At 41.0% G+C, this 18,568-nt stretch overlaps 1 protein-coding gene across 3 annotated transcripts in view; it reads left to right on the top strand.

Annotated features, from left to right (window-relative positions):
• Nucleotides 1-18,568, top strand: part of scara5 (scavenger receptor class A, member 5 (putative)) — a 49,713-nt gene that overhangs the window by 9,504 nt on the left and 21,641 nt on the right. The window contains exon 3 of one of the 3 annotated variants that reach the window (XM_082147957.1): nucleotides 9,333-9,464. The exons of 1 other annotated variant lie outside the window; for it this stretch is intronic. In XM_082147957.1, coding sequence (XP_082004083.1) covers nucleotides 9,333-9,464 — 132 coding nt within the window. The remainder of the gene's footprint in view (nucleotides 1-9,332; nucleotides 9,465-18,568) is intronic. One more of the 3 variants, XM_082147958.1, reaches the window with a different exon arrangement.

Raw genomic sequence — 18,568 nt, forward strand, 5'->3', positions numbered from 1 at the left:
TGGAACAGTCGCATTTGCTGGAACTGAACGAGCGAGAAGTTGCCATAGAAACAGAGAGCGTCAACATGCTGGCGTTTGTTTGCAGGCGTGCGTGCATTACAACAGGCTCGCTCACTGCAGTATGACATTTCCAGTCGCCCGAACTTCAGAGGGGAATGAGAAATAGAATTCGGCCCGGCCGCAGCGGGACATTAACACTCTTTTCTCCTTTCGCCAGTGACGCACGGGAACCATAGAAACGGTGTTTGGGTGCAGGCGAGTGGGTTGTACAACGCGCTCGTTGGCTGCAAAATGCACATCTGCAGTCGCCTTTCAGGTAACTGACAGAGCGAAGCATTGGAGGCATAATTAATCTGCCGTTAGACCGAGATTCGAACTCCGGTCTCTCGTGTGAAAAACCAAAGATTCCGCCACTGAGCCACAGGGGGGAACACAAAGGCTTTCAGATGCACGAGCACATAAGAGCGTCAACATGTTTTCTTCGGCGTTTGCTTGCCGGCGCTGCAATATTTATATTTCCAGTCGCCTGATCAGGGAGCTGAGAAATGTGTGAGAAGTTTCAGGTCAGTCCAGCCTCGGCGGGACTAAAACACTATTTTCTCCTTTCGCTGGTGATTGACGCGTGAATGGGGCGCAGAGGCAGGGTAGCTTTCTTGTACGTAAAGAAAAACTAACCCCGACCGTCCGCTTCCAGCCTCCCCTGTGAACGGCGCATTTTGCGCAGCTCGAACAGAGGGAGAGAGAAAGCTAGCCCCGTGACCGTCCGCTCCTGACATCCCCTGTGAACGGCGCGGTTTGCGCGGCTCGAACAGAGGGAGAGCAGGTATCATCCTCCAAGCAGGCAAGGCAAGCGGGCGCACCGGCGAGCTTTGCGGGTCGGGGGGGAAAGGGGCGTTTTGAAAAAGACGCCCGGCTCTTTTAGTGCAATGAGAGTGTGTGTCGCGGCGGCGAACACACACACATACACAAAACACAGTAGACGAGAAAAGGATATGTACGCCGGAAAGCTTCAGCAGAAACGGCGACTGAAGGCGGCGAGATGTCGGCCAGCAGCTTCAGATGCAGACTAATCCCGCTGGGTGCTTGACTCAGACGGCGCGGCTTCCTCTCAGGATCCAGCGATGCGAAGGCCCGCTGAAGAGATGAAAAACTGACCAAACCAGCCTCTCTGGGCCGTATTTATAGCCCTGGCCCCACCCGATTTCGGCGGGACATGACGTCATGAGGAGCCTCTATCGATAGGCTGGTGCAGTTGCCGCAGAGCAGCCAATGGGCGCGCGAGCTGTCTCGCCCATGTCTGCATGCTGCTGCAATGCGTTTTACATTATTGCAAAATTAAGGATAATTTTTGGCTTCAATATCTCGAGGAAAAGAGGTTTTCCCCTAGCGTAAGATATCTTACGCAAGTACGAGAGACCTCTCGTAAGAGAACTACATTTCTTGGCTACATAAAGCAGACAAATGTTTCGCTAGTAAAGTTTTGATGGATGAGGATTGCAATCAAGCTTGGAGAAAATACCTACAGTTTTTTGAGAATCACCCTGATGGTTTCCTTTGCTGGAAAAAGCAAATGGTGACAAAATGAATATGTTAAACAAGATAAATGATGTATGCATAATTTCATGACAAGTGTGACAAAAGGGTGCGATTAATCTCGATTAAAAATGTTATTAAAAAAATCTATTGACAGCCTTACTATAAATTAAATTCAAATTCACATTAGACACTTTTAACATTGAATAAACATTGAATAAAGCACATAATCAGTACCTCAGATTATCACTGTCATACTTTAGATGTTGTTGTTCCAGCTGCAATAGAAATGGAAACCATTTCTAAATTAGAATCATTGCGTATTGCTGCCGTGCCTGATTAGGAGAAAAAATCTATTATCGAGCCTGATTAGGATGCAGTGTTAGAATAAAGAAAACCCTTTTAGCATTGGCAGCTGGGTTATAAAATAAATGAGGCACACTAAATTGTAGCTTTTTTGTTTTTGATTGTTTTATTTTTGCTTAACTGCTTTAAAATGTGTTTTTGTTGTTGTTGTTGTTGCTTTTAGATAGAAAAAAAAACAAGAAAATGACTACACATGCATAAAGACAATGTAAATATAATTTCATGCACCTATCACTTGAAGAAAAAAAATACTGCTGTATATTTAAATGTCTGTGTTAAAAGAGCACAAATGAATGGTGATCAGTCTCTACCCTCTATAATTACGGTAGGTGCTAAATTTTCCTCCTCCCCTTCTCTATCCCCTTAGATTCACTTAAAAGCTGCAGTCCGTAACTTTTTTGGGTTAAAAATTATCCAAAATAATTTTTTGAGCAAGGACATAACCAGCCAGTGTTCAAAACTCTCTGCTTGCCTTAGCTCGATTCAAAACGGTAAGCTTGTCATAATGTTTTTAACTCCAGTGGTACTGGTGGATTTCCACGGGAAATTCGAACATGTCTTTGCGTCATTACGTCATCACATCTGTCCACATAAAGAACGTGTCTCGGCTATTAGGCTATATTGTGTGTGAGGATGTTGGAGGTGGAGATTTATAGCCTTTTCTCACAGCACTTGATATAATTAAAATGATCGATTTGATGGCGGATCCAGAAAGGTTCAAATGACAATCACCAGTTACAACTGGAGATTTACCCATTGTAAAATGCAAAAGACTTTGGAGTGGCTGCAGAAGAAAAGAGACTGCAACCGGCCCATGTGAAAACAAGGATAAATATCGGAAGGGCATAAAATGTAGTCACGCAATGCTGATGTTGTTAACATTACCAATTTGAGAACAAAGTATAATTTGCACGGTTTGACGTGTTATGATAAGCGATGACAAGAGAGGATGTTACTTACTTGTTCAGACGACATTTTCCGGTGAAAATTCTTATGTTGGTCATACTTCCAAAAAGTAGAATCTGTGATTCCGAATGACAGTATCCACACCGGCGCGGTGACTGACTCCTCCTCAAAAACATTGAATTCATCCGCGCTGTGCCATGCCGAGGCACAACCCACGTAAAGTTGATAATTCCGCGAATAACTGCAATTTCAGATTTTGAACGAGATGCCGACAATGAGAAATAACTACAGACTGCAGCTTTAAGCATAGTTTTCAGAACGATTGTAATTACATTGGCAGATTCTGCACATTCGCGGGAAAAAGCTGTGGTGGTTCACACTTCAGTAATATTTTGTGGTCTTACAATGGTGAAATTGCAAACAACAAATACACATTATGAGACATTAAATTAAATGAATATTTAGACATTTTATTAACATTAAATCGTTCTCCCGTTTTCCACCTCAAAATCTTGAGTAGGCTGTGGTTTTGTCCAGTTTATAGCACTTTTAGTGACACTCTTTCTCACGAAAGCTCCTTGGCAGTCTTGCCTGTCTTGGTACTATACTTTCCTGGATCATGTTTTAATTCTTGGATTACCATTACTTCATCTTCATTTTATCAACTGAATTGTCAGTTCCCAGTAGTCAGACAGTACTTTCTGTCTCCCTTTTCCTCATGCTTATACATATTTATTACTTGTGCAACATTACACAGCAAGTCATTTGAGAATGCCAAAAGAGAAAATATGCAGAAAATCTTGTTGAAAATTGTAACAGAAACCTTAACAGAACTAGATGAGACAAGCATTGTGCACCTTCTGTGTCGTATACCAGGATTACCATGCTTAAATGTTATTCAGGTGTTGTATTTAATTACTTTTTTTCTTCAGATTTGTGTCCTCAAAACATTATTGTGTGTAGAACTACTTTCTAATTCTTCTTCCTTATAAACAGCCCAAACATTATTATTTTCAAAGGAAAATTTCAGAAGTTGTAATGGTGGCTTAAGCCGTTGCTATGCAGTTCCCTTTTGAGGGAACTCGAACTGCATCGATTAGGACACTTTGGGGAATGCCCCCCAGCATAGCGTGTCTGAAGCTTGAATGAAACTATTCCAATCCTGATTTGCATTGCGTCATGACATAACATGTGACGGCATACACGGAAGCTACAAAGGGATGCAACAGCGTCAGCTTTTTGCTCTTCAGTTGCTCTTCAAAAAAAAAAAAAAAAACCTTAAGCGCTCTGTGTACAACTGTTTGGTGTTGTTTGTCCTGTGGGAACTTAAATTGTTACCATAAGCACAGCTGAAAGCGTGTGTCTTCCTGCCCACGTTAAACTTTGGGACGTGACACACGTGATCGGTGTGTGATACTGTTTGGGTGCGAGGCATGCACAGTCAGCTCTTGAGGGGGCTGACTGTGTTAATTGAGAACTATCTCGAAGCGTACAGCGAAAGAAAAAGACGTGCGCTTTCAGGTGTTTCAGCCTCGCGCCTATTGACTTTCATCTCGAGGGAAGAAAGCCGATATGTACTATGAACAGCTTGTGTCTCGCGTTGTCGAGGCAACGTGTAGATTACGAAACAGGTATACATGTATAAATATCTGAGTTCTATATTTTTATTCAGCCTATCATTCAGACCATTTTTCACTTGTCTGTTTATTATGGCTGCAATTAATTCTGATGAATTAAATGGTGGAATATCTGACTTTGAGCTAAATATTTCAGCTTACCATTCAGACCATATTTTACTTATCTGGTTATTATGGCTGCATTTAATTCTGAGGAATTAAAAAAGATTTAATAATCATCTGACTAAGCTGGGAGCAGAGCATGCATGGGCAGTTCTCGAGGGGGTTGCCTGCGCACATTATGAGCCGAGTTCCTAGTTTAAGCAGCAGCAAATAGCCCCCGAGGAAGCCTGGGGGTCGAAGCAATACTCTTGCCCGACGCTTTCCAAAGAGAAAACAGCTTCGGGTAAGGTCCTGTCGCTATGCGCAGACCTCTGAAGTTTTCCCTCCTCCGTGGAGCCCTCAGGAAATCGATGTTTGTATCCAGCATCAAGTGCGCTTCGGGACACATCGGTTACCAGCGAACGCACGCTGCACTGTCTGCCCCACAGGCCAGGCAGCGCTCGCATCCGCACATCGAAAATCGTTTTAGACCAAACCCTGCCGGAGAGCAGCTTCAGGGGATTGAGAACGAATCTACCTCTGATCCGAAATTAGCCTCAAGAGGCTGGTTCCCTTAGTAGAATATTTAAAAGCATGGCAAAACCTGCCGAATATTTCTTCTTGGGAAAGGGGTACAGGCTGCAGTTCCATTTCCGCCCTACTGAATTTCAATGGGGTGGTTTGGATTGCAGTCAACCCACAGCAGGGTCGGGTATTGGAACAAGAAGTAAACTCCCTGTTGGCAAAGGAGGCTATAGAACGTGTTCCTCTGTTGGACAGGGAGTCCTGGTTTTACAGCTGCTACTTTATAGTTCTCAAGAAGGCTGGTGTGTTGTTTCCAATTATAGGTCTAAGGCACTTGAATCGGTCTCTGAGGAGATTCAGGTTCAAGATGCTCACTATTTCCACCATTGTGAGCCAAATCAAATCCAAGGATTGGTTTGTGACGATAGATCTGAAGGACGCATACTTCCACATATCCATCCTTCCATCTCACAAGAAGTTCCTGAGGTTTGCTTTCAGGGGCAAAGCGTTCCAATATTGGGTTCTTCCGTTCGGTCTAGCTCTCTCTCTCTCACACTTTCACCAAATGCATGGATGCAGCTCTAGCTCCGCTGAGGCTTAAGGGTATCAGGGTGCTAAATCACATCGACGACTGGCTTATTCTGGCCCAGTCGCAGGAGCTGGCAGTTCGGCATCGAGATGTCATCCTTGCCCATATCCAGAGCTTGGGGTTGAGACTCAACACAAAGGAAAGTGTGTTGGCACATGCCCAGAGAACTACGTTCCTGGGGATGGTGGGGGACTCGGTTACGATGCACAACTCACAACTGTTGCCTGCATGGATCGAGCCCATCCATGGTGAACAGGGTAAAGCTAGGCCAGGCCATCACTGTAAAACATTTTCAAAAAAGAGAGTGTCAGGGCCCATGGCAGCAGCATCCAACATGATTCCATCCGGCCTGCTGTGGTGGTTGAAAACCAAGGGGTTTTCCCTGAGGGGGAACCCGTTCCACATGATCAGGGTTACGCGCAGATGGTGTCGTTCCCTATCTATGTGGAAGAAACCTTGGTTCCTGTCCCAAGGTTCCGTGCTGGGAGCGTCATGTCGCCGGAAAGCCGTTTCGACAGATGCATCCCTCACGGGCTGGGGCGCGGTCAGGGGTGGCCACTCTATAAGAGGTCTATGGCAGGACCATCCTTCTTCCTGGCACATAAATTGCCTGGAAATGTTGGCGTTTTTCTGAGCTCTGACGAGTTTCCTGCCAGACCTCAATGGTCACCTCGTTCTTGTGAGAACAGACAATATGTCAGTGGTGTCCTATCTAAATCATCAGGGGGGTCTGAAACCATGCCCTCTATGAGGCGGTGGAGTCTATATGCGAGAGGTTCGGCCCAGTGGAAGTGGATCTGTTCATGTCTCAAGAGGCAACACACTGTCCACTGTGGTTTTCTCTCACGCATCCAGCCCTGCTGGGTTTGGATGCCATGGTGCAGGCAGGGCCGAGGCAGCGCCTGTACGCATTTCCCCCGATCGCTCTGCTCCCGGGAGTTCTGGAGAGGGTCCGTCACGACAGGGTCTGTCTACTGCTTGTAGCCCCATTGTGGACGGCCCGAATATGGTTCTCAGACATAATATCACTCCTAGTGGGCCCTCCATAGGATATCTCCATCAGGAGGGCCCTGCTGTTGTAGGCAGAGGGCTCAATATTTCACCCTCGGCCAGAGTTATGGAAACTGTGGGTCTGGCCCCTGAGGGGGCACAGTACAGAGAGGCTGGCCTGTCAGCAGGAGTAGTCGAGACCATATTCAGCTCTAGAGCTCCCTCCACGAGGAAACTGTATGACCTAAAATGGAATGTTTCACCATTTGGTGTAGAGAGCGTGAGGTGGACCCAGTTAACTGCCCGGTGGCTTCAGTGCTAGAGTTCCTCCAGGATCGCTTCTCTGCTGGTCTTATCCCATCCACACTCAAGGTGTATGTGGCTGCCATTACGGTTTTCCACACTCCTCTGGGTGATGGTCCTTTTGGAAGACATCAGCTGGTCGTATGTTTCCTCCGTGGGGCTTGGAGGATGAGACCTGCGACTCGGACCAGAGTTCCCACATGGGACCTGGCTGTGGTTCTTGAAGGGCTGGTTGAGGCCCCCTTCGAACCTCCGGAGTCGGCTGAGGCCAAGAACATTTCTCTCAAGGTAGCTTTTTTTATTAGCCATTACTTCTCTGAGGAGAGTATGAGATCTTCAGACCCTTTCTATATCTTACAGGTGCCTGGAGTTTGCTACAGGCGATATTAAGGCTATCTTGCATCCCAGGCTGGGCTATGTGCCTAAAGTGCCATCCAATGTGGCACGGCCTACGGCTCGGTAAGCTTTTCATCCCCCACCTCACGTGACGGCAGATGAAGAAAGACTTAATTTGCTCTGCCCTGTCAGAGCTCTCAATATTTATGTCCAGAGGTCTTCTTCATGGCAGAAGTCAGACCAGTTGTTGGTGTGCTTTGGGTTTCTCAAGAAGGGGCTTCCCGCAGCCAAACAGACCATCAGTAACTGGATCGTTCAGGCTATCTCTATGGCCAATCAGGTGCGCAGTTTTGCCAAAGGCCTATCAGGGAGGATCTTTTATATTATTAACTAATACTGGGCTTCATTTTAATTCGTTTTAATAAGGATTTGTTATTGTACATCACACAAAAGATGAAGCTTTAGTTTTACTCCAGAAAATCACTAGTCTGGTTTACACCAGACCCTTCTAAGTCATAACTGAGAGTGGGTCTGGGGAAGCTTCATTCACATCCTATTTCTAAAGGGGCGTCACCAACGGACGTCACTCAAATGCCTCTAGGCGCAATTGGATAGACCTAAAACCAATCAGAGCGATCGTCATCGTGTAAAGCCCGCCTCAAAGTTTGTGATTGGTGCCAAGATTTGGAGAGATTGGAAATGGGCTTGAATGAGCTCTTGGCCAGACTGACTTGCAGAGCAAATCTAAATTTGCCGGAAGTTCGTCTGGGTTCAAGAGCTGAAAAAACACAGTATAAGAAGTGCGCATTAAAGTCTTATCCATAGACTCTCTCTCTCTCCCTTTCATTTTCATGGAACATACTGTACACAGCGAAGTACACAAAACACTCATTACAACTAACAGTAAACAAATATATACACACCTTTTCAGTGGGTGCTTAATAAACTGGTAAACCTTATATCCGTAAAACGACTCGATGAGCTGTGATAAAGTGTGCGCTCTCACTTTCATTTCTGCCGTGATCAGTAACGTTAGGCCTGTCCCTCCGGAGACTGTAAGCTTGATCACGAACAGTTGTACTGATCCATCCTCGAGTAACAACGAGAGTAAATGAAGACTGCTACATCCTCTTACATCCAACAACAGAACACCTCAGTCGTTTTTAAGACATTCTTGTCTACAGCTGCTCCAGCGTCGAAACAATGGCGGACTGTGTCCAGCTCACTCAGGGCGGGTCTATGCTAAAACTGCAGTGTCAATCAACAGTCATGGGAGAGGGGCCTGTGCAAAGTGACGTCACATTGCCCCAAATCTGAGAACGGCTTGTTCTGAGACAGTGCTTATGATTTATGGGGATTTTAAAAAAGCACTGGGTGGATTTTTTATCATTATAGGGTGGTTGTGTACACACACTGCCAACAAACATTTATGTTCAAACACCATGTAAAAGTGAATTTTGCATAATAGGTGCCCTTGAACAAAAACTACCAACATCTTTCTCTTTACTGAAAAACCCATAAAATAACACTTAATCCCTAAATTTACTCTCCTAATGCAGTCCCTTGCAAAGCATGCTGGGAACTACAGATCCACTGCCCAGGGCTGCATTTCTCAAAAGCATTATGAGCTAGGCTCTACGATCGTGGCAAAGGCTCTACGATTTACTTAGGCTTATGATGCTTTTGGGAAATGCAGTTCTGGGAAGTGGATCTGTAGTTCCCAGCATGCTTTGCAAGGGACAACATTAGGAGGGTACATTTAGGGATTAAGTGTTATTTTATGTGTTTTTTTTTCAGCAAAGGGACATATGTTGTTAGTTTATGTTCATGTTTAATGTTCATGTTTAATAAAATTGTTTCTAGTTCAGTTATATTTTGAGGCTGCTGAGTCACCTATGGTATCGATTTATTATCGATACAGAGGTATTAAATTCTGTTATCGTACCGAAGCCAAAATTTTGGTATCGACTTTGGTATAAAACTGGATTTATCTCCCTAGTCCCTGATTTTAAAGTCAGTGTGTTTCCTTTCTAGACTCCCTGTTGATCAGTGTTTATCTTTCACAGTAGGTTCTTCAAAGTACAGGAGAAAGACAGATAATTGCTGTGGTCAATTGGATTCCTTCACTGCAATCAAATATGCCATTGTGTCCCTTTATATTCTGGTACTGCTCACCATATTTGGCCTCTGCATAGCAGGTAGGCATATTTTCTTTTTCTCTCTTTGTCTTTCTCCTTTTTTCTGAACCTTGGACTTGTGGTGGGCCAATTTGTTTCACATGTTTTGCATAATTTTATACTTTTTAAAAATCATTATTTACTGTAATCAGAGAAAAGAAGAAAAGGATCTTGCTTTAAGTAGGTTAATAAGTAATAAACAAAAAATATTAAAGATATAGAGTTATTTAAGAGTTAAAAACATGCTCAGTGTATTTTAGGCAATAGAAAATAAGTTTAAAGGGCTCTTATAATGCTAGTCAAGACCACCATTTTAAAACTGGCACTTAAAACCTACCCCTTCAAAAACTATGTGCAAGTCCATTATGATTAAATTCCATACAGATTCATAAAGCAATCCACAATGAAATGTGTTGCGTAAACTTTTAAGGTAGAACTGGCATAATGGATCTTACTAAACATAAGCCTCAGTCGTTTGTATTTAACTTTGGGGTTCTTCAGAACAATATTTGAAGCAGTAGGTGTTTGTCACGTGTGTGTTCTGTTTCTGATTAAGTTTTCATTGTGTTATGTTTCTGTTGACAGTTAGTTTCTTGATTAGTTCATATTCTCATCTGGCCTAGTCCACACGTACACTTGTATTTCTTTATAAACAGTGTTTTTCCTCTTTTGTTTAAAAACAAAAATTGTGTCCACATGTAAACGCAAAAACACGCTATAAAGCGCTGTCAAGAGTATGCCAGACCAGCAGGTGGCGATATAACCCTAACTGTAAGACCATGTTGGCCAATCAGAAGCCTGAAAAAAAGGTAATTAGTTGGTTACGGTAGGCTAACAATGTGTCATAAGCAGTGACCAGCGTAGTATTGCATTCTGACGCCTCTGTTCTGCAATTTAATGGGAGAACTGTGCATGTATATGTATTCATGTTATAAGCCCTGTTAGCATAGTTATTAGCATCAATATTTTGGCTACGTCTCATGTAAACAAAGGCGATAGCGGCTCACAATCTGACATCAAACAACGGAGATAACAGCACACACTCCGATGTGACAAGCCAAAATCTCTGGTTTCACCGGCTACACGACAACACTGCAACTGTTTTTTGCAAAAGATTCTTCACCCTGGCAGGGGTTTTCAAAAAGGTTTGGTTTCAGTGACCTGTCATGCGTTTGCATGTGGGCGAACGGCAATAGAAAAAGCTGCGGTTTTGAAAATACCCATGTTCGTGTGGACAGGGCCTCTGTTCCCTGCCTGTTTGTCTCCTAGGTTACAGATTAATTAGTGTCCTCAGTTCAGATTTGCCTTTTTAATTAGTTCCTTAGTTTTCTGTGTAGATAAGCCCTCTTTTTCAGTTTGTTCTTGGACTTGCATTGTTTGATGTCAGTGTGTTCGTGGTTGTGTTTTCTCCGAGTTATTCTCCTGTTTTTTGTTTTGATTCTTGGACTAAATCAGTGGTCTCAAACTAAATTCCTGGAGAGCCACAGCTCTGCACAGTTTTGCTCCAACCCTAATCAAACACACCTGATCCAGCTAATCAAGGTCTTCAAGATTACTAGAAACTTCCTTGCAGGTGTGAGTTGGAGCCGGTTGGAGCTAAACTGTGTGTGCAGAGCTGTGGCCCTCCAGGAATTGAGTTTGAGACCACTGGATTAAAGATTTATTTTGATGATCTCCTTTGTCGTGCATTTCATTACAACCACCGACTGTGACAGTGTTACACATGATCAGCAACAGAACAACATTTTGCAGACATTCTCCACATGATACTATTCTTTTGTTATGTGAACTGAAATAACAGTTCTGTCAGGACCATTATCATCAAATACGATTGACAATTAGCATATAGATTGGATTGGCGGTATGGTTCTGTTCTGGGCAAGAACTCTCTGCGCATCCATGCAGCCTAGCATGGATAAGATCAGGGAGAGCAGTGATAACCCTCCTTAGGGTAAACAGAACAGAACCAACATGCATGTATTGCAGATATCATTAATGTCAATATTTTTATGTACAACATAATTCGAGAATTTAGTCTGATTCAAGGGGGAATCAGAATGCCAAATCCTGACTGATGAGAGGAGGAGCTGGGGATGGAGGAGGGTAATTAGCTCCTGAGAAACGCAATAGCTGTTGATAACTACTGAAGGAGCTTATTAATACAGTGATAGGCGTCATATTCCTATTGGTGGACGTGGATCAGCTGAGAGTCAGCTGATGCGAGCTTGACTAACGTGACCTGCCAGAACTAACCCAATGCTTGATTATTTTCTTCTGGCGTTAGGAATAGTAGCATCATTTTCCTTATTACTTCACTCCAAAGAAAATAGGCTGGCCAAGCAGTATAGAATGGATCCATATGTACACGAAGCAGTGTACATTTAACACACTGCTGTAACATTCTGGCAGAATAGTTTGTCTTCCAAATTCCAATTCAAAGAATTTAGAATTCCCCCTGTGAAATTAAAGTGATTAAAGTTCCCCTGTAGTCAATAATTGTATCACTTAAAACTCATATTTGATTACCAAAATTACATATTTAAACGTTTTTCCTTGTGAAAAAATGTATTCACGTTAGAATGTTTTGAAGCATCGAAAATACATTTTGGTCCAAAATTAACAAAAACTACGACTTTATTCAAAGTTGTATTCTCTTCCGGAATACAATTATTTCCGCTTCAAAACATTCTAACTAACCCACTGATGTCACATGGACTACTTTGATGATGTCTTTATTACCTTTATGGACGTGAACAGTATACCGTCCATTGACTTTCAATGGAGGGACAGAAAGCTCTCGGAATAAATCTAAAATATCTTAAGATGTCTTCAGAAGAGAAATGGAGGTCTTACGGGTTTACATGTGGGTGAGTCATTAATGACATCATTTTCATTTTTGGGTGAACTAACCCTTTAAAATAGCTTGAATGTAACTACACCCTCGCTTCACTTAGTATATGCGGAACCATGAATATGCAAATTAGCCCCGCCTCCAGTCACTCACAGCAGCTCAGAGATTCACTCAACCATCTTACTGAGGTAAACGCTGCAAAATGGTATCGCTCTTTACAATGTCGGACACATAACAGTAATTCATATAATTGTCCTTTTGACTATGTTATCAAACAGCTAATAATAATAATAATAATAATAATTCATTTTATTTGTGGGCGCCTTTCAGGACACTCAAGGACACCTTACAATAATAAAATACATAATAAAACAGAGGAAAAAACAACAACACAATAAAGAGTAAATACATCAAATCAATGTCCACCGACATTATGTATTGCTAATGTTTCAAAAACCATATTCCCGTTACATCTCAGAGTCAGACAGCCAGAACATCAGTGGATAAAGGCATATAGTTCATCATAACATCGTAATATACATCATACACCTGCTATATTGCTGAATCTACCCGATTTTTCATATCATAACAGGAAAAAATATACCGGGATAACCTGGCTCTTCTCGAGACTCCCTTGCTAGGTCACTGTTAATGATAAAGCCTGCCAGCACGTTGATCTGATTGGTTACAAGGTAGTTTGTGACGTCAGAAAAACCAGCGGTTTCAAACCGTGTTTTTGAGACTGTCTTTGGTTCACTGCAGTTTTAAAGAGAAAATACTCGGCAATGGTGTCGACTAATTAATTTGCACATGGTTTGTCTCGAAGCATATTAAAAACACCCCATAGACATATAAACTACATTAAAAACTTGATTTTCACCACAGGGGGACTTTAAGTGATTGATTGTTTAATGGAAGACAAAAACTGACTCTGTGATTTCCTATTTCCCCTTATCCTGAAGTTAGAGCACAGACAAAATTTAATCTAGCCCACAGCAGGACACACGGCGAGGATTCAGTGCTTATGTGGGCTGACCCCTAATGAACCCAAGATACCACAGAGATTTATGTATTTATTCCCTTTGCAAGTGCTGGGGCAGTTCTTCGTACATATAGCCTATTACTCAGTTATCTGGATTTCATTGTTGACGATTTGACATGATCCAGGATTGTTAGCTTCTTCGAAGCTCATCCCGGAGTTGCTGTCATAGCAACAGATCCTTAAGCTTAAACATGCTCAGGAGAAGCTTATTTCATGAAAACAGGATTAGATTGCATCTTTTTAAGCAGAGGTGATTTTAAAGTCTGTCCTAGCCACTGCTACTTTCTTACAAGAGTACCCTAATGAACCAGGGACAAGAATAATTTAAAATAATAATAATAATAAAAGAATTGATTTAAAAATATTATTCTAAAGGTGTGTAGTCTATCATAATATAGACACAGCCAGTTTTACCCTTTGAGAGATTTATTTATGAGGGGAAAATTACCTAATAATTTTATTGGAGTCTTACACACATGGGGCCAGATGTACTAAACAGGGCAAATTAACAATTCCAAAAAAGCGCTGATGGGAGTGGAAAGTTCTGCGCGTGATCTACTGACGACGTGCAAAATAAAGAACACCGACACAGTCAGATCATTTCCATAATGACCAACGCAATCTACCAGTTAGTGTCTGGTTTAAGACGAGCTTTTTTGGGGTGGTAAATAATGGTGCAAACACCAGTAAATTGACAAGCGCAAACCTTAGTAAATCACCTTGCATGATTAATTTAAATACTCTGCTCCCATAAAGTTTGTGTCTGAAAGGGAAACTCCTACAAATGCATATGCAATAAAGTCAGCCGCAAAAAATAACCCTGTCCACGCCTTTTTAGAGTGAATTTTTCACTGCGTGTCTTTAGTAAATCCTTACAGTAGTTTTTTAACACCAAAAGAGCATTTGCACTGGCATAAACTGTTAGCAATCTGGCCCATGATGTACAGTTAGTCTAAGCCGTGCATTAATTTAAATGGTGACAGCTAATATGAGTGTGTCTTGATGCAATGCAGGAGATGCAACAAACAGTCATGTAACAATCGTGTGACAAACAGTGCACATTTCATTTATCGATTACAACTTTAATGTCGTTTTGGTCACTTCTGTTGCCTTATAAAGGTCCAGAACATTTTTCGGCAGGTGTGTGATGTTCTTTTTTAATATGATGTCATTACATTGCTGTATTACGGCCAGCCAATCGCTGCATTGCTGATCATGGTTTTAAGTATCGATATATCTGCCCTTTCCAATGAACACAAGAATGCGCAGTAATATCAGACAACTTAGTCCAGACATTTTAATCAAATCCACAAATTCGTTTGAAGAACCAAATTATCCAGAGATCAGTTTGTATGATTATATGATCTGGCATCTGTCAAATAATTTCAGATGTAGTAAAAGCAAGGTACAACGAATGGACCCCAGATTGGTTTAAAATCTTTATTCAGTAAAGTTCTACACCACTGAAGTATGGCATGCGTCCATCTTAAGATCCATTTCCATAGTGCATTCAACGCTCTGTCGAGTGTCTTTCTGTGTTCACCATAGGCGTGTTTTTACCTTGATGTTGACTGATCTAACTCCAAACCACATTTCTGGAATGGCAAATTAGCAATGTTTGGTTTAATCAACTCAGAGACATCTAAGTTTGTTAAATTATTACTTGACTATTATGCATCCCTAAGCTGTGTTTTAAAGGGATAGTTCACCCAAAAATGAAAATTCTGTCAGTAATTACTCACCCTCATGTTGTTCCAACCCCGTAAGACTTTCGTTCATCTTCGGAACCCAAATTAAGATATTTTTGATTAAATCTGAGAGCTGTCTCACTCCTCCATAGGCTTCTAAGGGATTGAAACTTGCTGGCCCAGAAAAGTTTATTAAAGACATCGTTAATATAGTCCAAGTGACTACAGTGACTCAATCTTAAGTTTATAAAGCGACGAGAATACTTTTTGTGCGCAAAAAGTAAACAAAAATAACGACTTTATTTCCTTCTCTGTGGGCCTCGAGTGAGTTCACATAGTAAAACTGCGCAGCGCTTCTGTGTCACACGTAGGCTCCCTATTGGCCGACGCTGGTCATGTGTGTGATGCGTGTGACGTACAGCACAGAAGTACTGCGCAGTTTTACTACGTGAACTCACTCGAGGCCCACAGAGAAGGAAATTAATTTTGGGTGAACTATCCCTTTAATTACCTTCACTGCATTTGAGCTATAAATTGCTTAAATTCTAGATTCTAGATTTTAGATTCAGTCAGACTTAAAGAAAGTTTTTGTGTATCTGTCACTGTGAATAAAACTAGATAAATGGTTTTAAAAAAAAAAAAGCCTGCACATTCTATCAATGAAGAAAAGGACAAAAAACTGTGATAAAACCACTGTTTTAATGGCAAACGTTTCGGTCACATGTAACCTTTCTCAATGCCAAGTTTACAATGCTTAGTCCAGGAACCAACTAAGCAACTAAGCCAACGGCTTAGCATTGTCTACTTGGCATTGAGAAAGGTTACATGTGACCGAAACGTTTGCCATTCAAACAATTTATCAGGCAGTGCTGAACTCAGCAGAAAATACAATAAAAAGCACTGTAGACATCAACACAATATTTCAATATAGACTTTTCATCAACACAATATTTCAATATAGACTTTAAACAAAGCAACATGAAATACATGAGTGAACTACTCACCCATAGTTTGAAAAGATGTCTATCTGGTTTGATTGAAAAATAGCTAAAAACACACACGCCTTAAAAACTGTCTATATGAGGTGCATAGATCAAAAGACTCCAAGGGAAATAAAATAAAATAAAAAGCCTGCACACTATGAAGAAAAAATGGCAAGATAAACTGTTTTAATGGCAAACGTTACAGCAAAAATTGGCTCAGCGCAGAAACAAATCATGAATGTTGTGAAACATGTTAATAAAAAAAAAACAATAAAAAAACTTGCATGTTGCTTATGATCTACATTTTAGCTATTATGCCAGCCGCAGCTGGAACCAGCTTCCAGAAGAGATCAGAGGTGCTCCTACAGTGGTCACATTCAAATCCAGACTCAAAACACTTCTGTTTAGCTGTGCATTTACTGAATGAGCACTGTGCCGCTGTTCGTCCGACTGTTTGTACTGTACTGTATTTTACTCTATTTTTCTAAACTGTTTTAATTATTCTTATTTCTTTTAATTATTTTAATTTCTCCTATGTCAGCAGGGCATTTAGCCCGAAACTGTAAATGCCCACTCAGAAAGTGATAATGTGAAAGTGATTAATGTGGGTTTGAAAGTAGAACAGTATTTAAATGACGATATTAAAGTTTTCGTCTGAGAAAGAATGTGAACGCAGTGCTAAAGTGCTAAAGAAAGTGAAAACAACGTGTGAGTAAATGAGGGAGAAAAGAAAGTTAAAGGAAAGTTGATAGATGGAAGTCGTAAGAAGATTGAAGGTTAAAAGAAGGTTGAAAGATTTAAGTCTTAAGGGAATCCTTTGAAAGAAAGATCTATAATAAATATTCTTTTTTATTTATTTATTTATTTATTTATTTTTTAAAAGTACTGTATTTTATTTTATTTTTCTAAACTGTTTTAATTATTCTTATTTCTTTTCATTATTTTAATTTCTTCTATGTAAAGCACTTTGAATTGCCATTGTGTATGAAATGTGCTATATAAATAAACTTGCCTTGCCTTGCCTTGCCTTGCCTTGCCTTGCCTTGCCTTGCCTTGCCTTGCCTTGCCTTGCCTTGCCTTGCCTTATGAAATGAAACTTTTGAACTAATCATTTTCTTAAGGAAATTTGCTGAAACAATGACTCTTAACAAGGCGGATTGTAAAATGGGTGACTGCACAGTTCTGATTGGGTTGCAGACAGCAGGGGAAATTGTCAGTGTTTGCTCTCTTCATGTGATCTTATGCTTTAGTGGCATATAAAAGTTAAACAAGACTTGGTTTAAAGTACTAGACAAATTTGTAATTATTCACATGTACATCAAAAACCAAATGTAAAAGACACCAGTGAAAACTTGAAAAAGCAATATATTAAATTCCTTCGACATCCATGTCTATGTATAAAAGAGTTTGTCTCAACACTCTTTGGTGTTGCCTGCACAAACTGTGTGTCAGGGTTGGTTCAAACAAGGAAAAATAAGATGAGGATCTAGATCAGTAACTGATTGGTGTATGACATCAAAGTACTGCGAGAGCGATTCGAAAGCATACAGAGCTGAACACACCTATGGTCTGGGAGGTGAGGCTCAGTTCCCATCATGCCCTGTGGTTCAAACTGATAATGAGGCAAGGCAAGATTATTTATATAGCACATGTCATACACAATGATAATTCATAGTGCTTTACATCAAATAAAATACAAATAATTAGATATTTATCATAAAATAATATAACATGCTTAAGAAATAAGATTTAAAAAAAAAAATTATTTAAAGGTATCATTCACCCTAAAATTAAAATGAAGTCATCATTTACTCACCCGTTGTTCTACTGCCGTTTGCCGTTATACATTTTTTTTCAGACCACATAAAGAGAAATGAAAAAAATAAAAAAATAAATCCCACGCGCCCTTGTCCATATAATGGTAGTGAATAGCGACCGGCAAACAAAAAAACAAAAAAAAAGTATCACAGACAGATCCCATGCAATTTGTGCCATATATTTCAGGTGTTCTGGGGGTATACGATAGGGTTTGGTAAAAAAAAAAAAAAAATTGTTTTAATGAAAATCCCTCCGTTGGTCTTTTGTGCTCGACTGCGCATTCATGAGACTCTATTAGCGCAGCAGTTCACCCAGAAGAAGCACACAATTTTTGAGAAATCAATAAAATGTGACTTGATATAAAACACCTAGAAATACCAAAAAAGTATCTGTGTACTTTATTCACTGAGTTGAATATCTCTGGACCGGAACCCAGTTTGTCTGATGACAGTCAGAATAGCAGATGACAGATCAAGATCATGAACAGCATAACTTTTTGTTGGAGCGAAAACACTATAGATATACACTCACCTAAAGGATTATTAGGAACACCATACTAATACTGTGTTTGACCCCCTTTCGCCTTCAGAACTGCCTTAATTCTATGTGGCATTGATTCAACAAGGTGCTGAAAGCATTCTTTAGAAATGTTGGCCCATATTGATAGGATAGCATCTTGCAGTTGATGGAGATTTGTGGGATGCACATCCAGGGCACGAAGCTCCTGTTCCACCACATCCCAA

Source organism: Leuciscus leuciscus, assembly GCF_965113295.1.
Source record: "Leuciscus leuciscus genome assembly, chromosome: 19".
Taxonomy (NCBI): Eukaryota; Metazoa; Chordata; class Actinopteri; order Cypriniformes; family Leuciscidae; genus Leuciscus; species Leuciscus leuciscus.